At 42.3% G+C, this 6,189-nt stretch overlaps 1 protein-coding gene across 1 annotated transcript in view; it reads right to left on the reverse strand.

The window, feature by feature from the left end:
• The window catches only part of LOC126106175 (serine/threonine-protein kinase PRP4 homolog), a 168,689-nt gene extending 163,202 nt beyond the window's left edge, over positions 1-5,487 (reverse strand). The window contains exon 1 of the mRNA XM_049912413.1: positions 5,326-5,487. Coding sequence (XP_049768370.1) covers positions 5,326-5,487 — 162 coding nt within the window. The remainder of the gene's footprint in view (positions 1-5,325) is intronic.
• Positions 5,488-6,189: the final 702 nt, after the last annotated feature.

Here is a 6,189-nt window from a genome sequence, read left to right on the forward strand (position 1 = left end):
TGCCCAAGCCCATGCCAGAGTCACAGACATAGACAAGGAACTGTGCAAAAGATAGTTTGTCCAGTGAGCGAGTTCTCCACCTGGTACATCATGAAGCAGAACTAACTGTTGACGGTATCTGCTTTGTCAACCGGAGTTGGCCGAGTACTTCCCTGACTGCACACTCGAGTGTACTGAGGGTCAGCATAAGAGTATGAAGAGCCAGGTTACCCAATTTCTCTCTGTTATCCCTCTTGCATGGAGGGGCATCAACATCATCTGGCTTCCCATCCACCACAACCTGCTTCATCTTCTTCACAGGAGCTGCACGCCAGACCACAGCCTTTGCTCCAACCACAGTCACCCAGCCCAGCAGCTGATGTTGACATCTCCTTCCTTTTAAGGCACAAAATCAAATGAAGTCTTTAGTGCTTAAGCCATAACCTTAGAAAACCAATAACCAAAGGAGTTAAAAACTACTACACACTAAGCCTGCTGACAGAAGGGCAGAGAGCAAAATAAGGACTTTCCCTCGGAGAAAGGTCCACAAAATACACTGTAGAGACAGCGGAGTTCCCTAACCGAAGATTAAATGTCCTTCACCATATTGCACACACTGGAACATAAGCGATTAAAAAAGGGCACTGGCTCGGGAAATGGTGAACCATCAAAGGCTGATGACAATGAGCACAAAGTAGTGGGGGATCGCCACCTGAAAAACGGCTACGGCTAAAAAGACAGTGCCTAATACGCAATCTAGCTATAATGATCTCCTCGTGACAAGAAGAGTGAGAAGGCCGAGAGGTCAGCCAAACCATTGGGCGAGGTTTAATTCCCTGGAGTTTGTTTCCGTGAAGAGAAGACCGGTGATAATGTGAAACCATCCCGCAACAGAAGGCAACACGGAGATAATCCGAAGGAATGGAAAAGCTAGCATGCTGAGGTAGGAGGACTGTAGCTTCGGCAGAAGCATCAGCAGCCTCATTTCCCATCAGATCAATGTAACCAGGAACCCACACAAACATGACTGTGGCTCCCTTAACGAGCAAGTGGAGGCTTTCTTGGACTCATTGCACTAAGTATGGAATGTGAATAGCACGTAGAGGCTCTGAAGGGCACCGAAAGAATTGAAACTTAAGACACAATTGGAAAGCTCGTGTCTCTGGATGCACTGGGTGGCCTGCTAAAGGGTGAAGAATTCTGCTATAAATATTGAGCAGTGTTCTGGAGGCCAATATTGGAAAAGGTTGGTGCCAATGACGAAGGTAGGGCCGACATCACAGTCGGGCTTAGAGCCATCAGTGTACACGAAGGTGCTATCGCTAATCTGCATGTGAAGATTGAGAAACTTACAGAGATAGATCAAATCCAGAGTAGTTTCCTTTGGAAATGAATGAAATCAAAGATGAACACAGGCCACTGCCTGAGGCCAAGGCAGTGAAGGGTTCGCACCCATCAGGAATACAGCAGGTAGCGGGAAGTTAAGTTGCTGGAGCAATAGCCAAAAGCAATCTCCAGGAGTAAACAGAGAAGAAAGGCACACCCCGCACTGGCTGTCAAGGGAGTCATCGAAAAATGGGGCATAGGATGACTGGCATGGATACTTGCTGAGGAGGACATCACGTCCATCTGACAAGGGAGCTCAGCAGCTTCTGCATAGAGACTCTTAACTGGGCTAATGTAAAAGCCACCAGTACCTAAACATATTCCACAATGGTGGATTGTGTTAGGACACTATAAGATGAATGTGCAGACGTATAAACAAAGTACCAATAGTCTAGGTTTAAACAACAAGGGATCGGTACAAACAGAGGAGGATGATCTGATCCACTCCCCAGAAAGTACTGCTTAGGACACATAGGACATTGAGGCACCATGTAAAGTGTGTAGCCAGGTATGACGTGGGAGGACAAAGAAAGTTTCCTACTGACTGCTCTGCCATCCAGGATATACCATTAGCTGCCACCGATGCCGTCAGCAATAGGGAGGCAGCGCTCAACTGAGTTGCTCCAATCTGCATTACCCACATGCCCCAGCAGCAGTGTGCCAGGATGCACTTAAGACAAATGCAGCACAATGTACTGATTAGCTCCTCAGTAGTACCATGCTGTAGCCTCCATTACCATTTCCTGAACTGGTGGACAGAATTAGCCACCCGGTGTCCGTCTGGCTGATACCACCACCTCGACAGTATATCACTGCCCTCTCATGATGAGGTGTCTTTCTGACAGTTGTGGGAACCTATCACCGACGAGAAGGCTGCGTCCTCACTCTTGCAATGCCGATCTGCAGCACGACTGGATAGCCTATCACCAGCTGTGGAACCTGTTTCTACAATGGAGACTTATTCAGTTAACTACTTCATTTCAGGCAAGGAATAGTCTTGTCTGTACAAACCGAATAAGCAGAAGATCCTGTTTGAGTAGATACAGAGTCAACCCCCACTTCAAACTGCTCACACTCGTTCAACAGAGATTGTGGAAATCGGAATGTGTGTCAACAACTTTAACACAGATTAGACCATGCACTTGACAGTGCATGTAAGTGTACATTTGAAACCGAGGGACCATAGGAATATGTGCCACATTACACATTGTGATGAAAATGCTGTGGATATTTCACTAATGGTGCTAATCTAATTTCTTATCAAAGTGCAAACTACACCACCTGTCTGATTTCATTACTTCTTCAATAGTCAGTTGCTCTCCTTATACTGTCAAAGCTCAAATTCTGCTAGTGACAAGTGCACTGAGAACATTTGATGCAAATACAATACTGATACACGAAATGGAATTGAGAGATAGAGAAAGGAATTTGTGAAATTGAGAAAGGAAAATTTCTTCAACCTTCTCACTCCTCCACTGTCACTTGGAAGAAAGACTTTTTTCTGTCTTTATCAAAGAAAGTTCTAATTTTAAGAAAAAAAGTGGGATAGAGCATACACATTGTTTGTGATTTTGCATTTTGTCTCTGTTGACTGCTTTGTCCAGATAAGAATAGATTACACACACATTATTGGCGATAATTATGGTTTTTTGTAAGTACCTGAACCTCTGGTACAACATTGGGTATATATGAAGTTTTTCTCATCTTTGATTTTCCTGATAATGTATCATGTGATCTACAGATACTATATGTTATGTGAATGTATATTATTAGTTTCTGACATTTACACAAGTTAGATAGTAGTTCTTGTTTAATATTTGTTTTATGGTAGTGCGTGATATTTGGATGGATTCACACAAAGATGTTGTTCACCCTGAATTGTATCTTGTTGGGGTTTTTCATATATTTTGTATGTGTTATGACGAATGTGGTTTTCTATATGGTATTTTGATACACTTTGGACACTCATTTTATGCATATGACACAAGTATGCCCCTCTCCAATTTGCGCCTCATCATTTTATAGCTTTGATGTGACAGAGATGTATTTATATTCATTTTGACAGCTTTACCTATACTGACTCTCAGATTTTTTGAGGCTGTCCTCCTGCAAGGGCTACTTGCACAAAGATGCATATTTGTTGTGCACCCTGAACATTACTTTGGGTCTGTATATTCTGTGTATAGTGGTTTTCTACATTTGGTCTTCTGATACATTCCTGGACATTCATTTTATGCATATGATATAAATATGCCTTTATTCGGCTTTCAGCTTAGCATTTTAAAAGGGTGATGTGACACAGATATATTTATAGTCATTTTGATAGCTATAGTTACACTCATCAGCCAGAACATTATGACTACCGACCTACTATCAATATAAACCTGACAGGCAATAGCAGCATCACCTAACAAGGAATGACTGCAAGTCAGACACATGCACGGTGTATGTAGATTCAGTAGGTGAGCTGTCTGTGTGTAGAATGGGGAAGCTGTGTGATCTGAGTTTCAAGGAGGACAGATTGTGATTGCCTGGAGGATTGGCACAAGATTTTCAGAAACTGCACGACTTGTTGGGTGTTTGAGGAGTGCTGTGGCAAGTGTCTTCAACACGTGGCGTAACCAAAGTGATACCACATTCAGACATCGTGGGGTTGCACAGCCACCCCTCATTACAGATGTCTGACATCACAGGCTGGGCAGACTGGTAAAACATGACAGGCAGTGAACTGTGGTGTAACTAACATCAAACTTTTGAGCTGGACTGAGTACAACTGTGTCTCAACACACAATGCACCAAACACTCCTAAGGATGAGCCTCTGCAACCGACAACCCATGTATGTGCCAATGTTAATACCACGACATCGGCATCTATGACTGAAATGGGCACGTGACCACTGGCGCTGAATGTTGGTGCAGTGGCAGAACATTGCATGTCTGATGAATCCCAATACCTTCTTCACAGTTCCGATGGGAGGGCGTAAATGCACCGTCTTCCAGAGGACCGGCTCCTTGACACCTGTATTGCGGGGCAGAAACATGTTGTTGCAGACCACTTGCACCCCTTCATGACAATCATCTTTCCCAATGCAGTGGGTTTTTTCAACAAGACAATGCGCCTTGTCACAAGGTCAGGACTATGATGGAGTTGTTCAAGGAACACAGTGGCGAGTTCCAGTTGATGTGCTGGTCCTCAACTCACCAGATTTGAGCCCAATCTAACATATCTAGGATGTGATTGAGTGTGGCATCAGAGCTCATCACCCCCCTCCTTGGAATTTACAGGAATTAGGTGACTTATGTGTTCATATGTAGTGCTAACTCCCTCCAGCAGCTTTCAAGACTTCACTGCTTCCTTGCCACAATGTTGTTATCTGTGCCAAAGGTGGACGTGCCAGCTATGGTGGTGGTTGTAATATTCTGGCTCATCAGTCTATATTGTCACTAACATATTTTTGATGCTGTCCTTGTGCAAGGACTACTTGCACATCAATGTGTATTTCTTTGGTTTCCCTGTTTCTGATGTAGTTTCTCTCATAAATCCATCATTATCTACAGTTAAGTTTTATAGATTAGTAGTTTGAATCATGCAATATTTAATGAATGATTTTATTAATGTATAGAACATTTGTACAATGTACAGAATGGAAATTTGTTATAGTATACTATACAAAATTCTATTTGAGGTATGTGACTATTGATGTATCTGCTGGTTTTATCAAATGATTACTGTAAATTTTCTTGTATAGTATTGTCTTCGATTCTTATTCTGTTTTCAATCTGTCTTTGTATTTGCATAGTTGGCAAGTTGTTGATGCCGTTATTACTGTTTATGCATACAGGCCTGAAGATGATGTATTGGGTCACTAAAACTGATTGCTATATAATAAATAGCATCAAAAGGACAGCTGCAGGTGTTTCACTTGTACTGCGAAAATACCAATGAGACTGTGTACATACCGCCAAGGCAGGATTTTTATCTCCACCAGTAACACCATTTTCTTTACAGTCCTCAGGACTCTCCACTGGAAGTCCACCGCCAGTTTCATCACGTCTTGGCCTTCCAACATTTCTTTTCAAAGGTTTCTCTTCTGGTGTCATCTCTGAATTTTTTGGGGGCATGTTTGCTGAAGTTGGAGAACACATCTGCAAAATATAACGTGATCTGGAAGTGTTAGAGCACTTGGTACCATTTGTAAATTTTTGTAACAAACAGCTGAGTAGGGGTAACAAGTGGATTGATCCCACCAGTTAACTCCTCTTTACTTTTGTCACAAAAAAGCTGATTATTATGTACTTAAATACATAACATATCAGGAACATTTCAAAAAATTTTCAAAGCCGTATCCTCAGTGTAAAGTGGAAAAAATCAAATTTTATAAGAAAGCTTCATTGCAAAAAGAAGGCTTTCATGACCAGATGACATTGCTGCTAATAAACCTCATAGGTTATAAGGTTGTGGTCCATGGATGCTTCTGTTCCCAACATTTCGCCCAGAGTTGCACTGGACGTCTTCAGAGGCATTGCTCCACCATTGAATCTTGCCAACTTACGGGTCAAACATCTGAGAGCGACGAGTTCCACGTGATAAGCAGAGATGGTCATTGACAAAGATAAAACTTAATTATCAATTATCAGGCTGTCAAAGATAAGAAACTGTTTAGTGATTCTGCAGAGCTACAGTCCATATGTTGATCAGTTTCATAGTCTCTTCTTTCCTATTAAAATTATCCCTATGTCAGTATATTTCAATGGCTTCTCTACAGGGCCACGGACAATAGTTCACTGCTGAAGATACAATTTTTGTTTCAGAAAAATTCCTGA

This window comes from Schistocerca cancellata, chromosome 10, assembly GCF_023864275.1.
Source record: "Schistocerca cancellata isolate TAMUIC-IGC-003103 chromosome 10, iqSchCanc2.1, whole genome shotgun sequence".
In the NCBI taxonomy this organism is placed as follows: domain Eukaryota; kingdom Metazoa; phylum Arthropoda; class Insecta; order Orthoptera; family Acrididae; genus Schistocerca; species Schistocerca cancellata.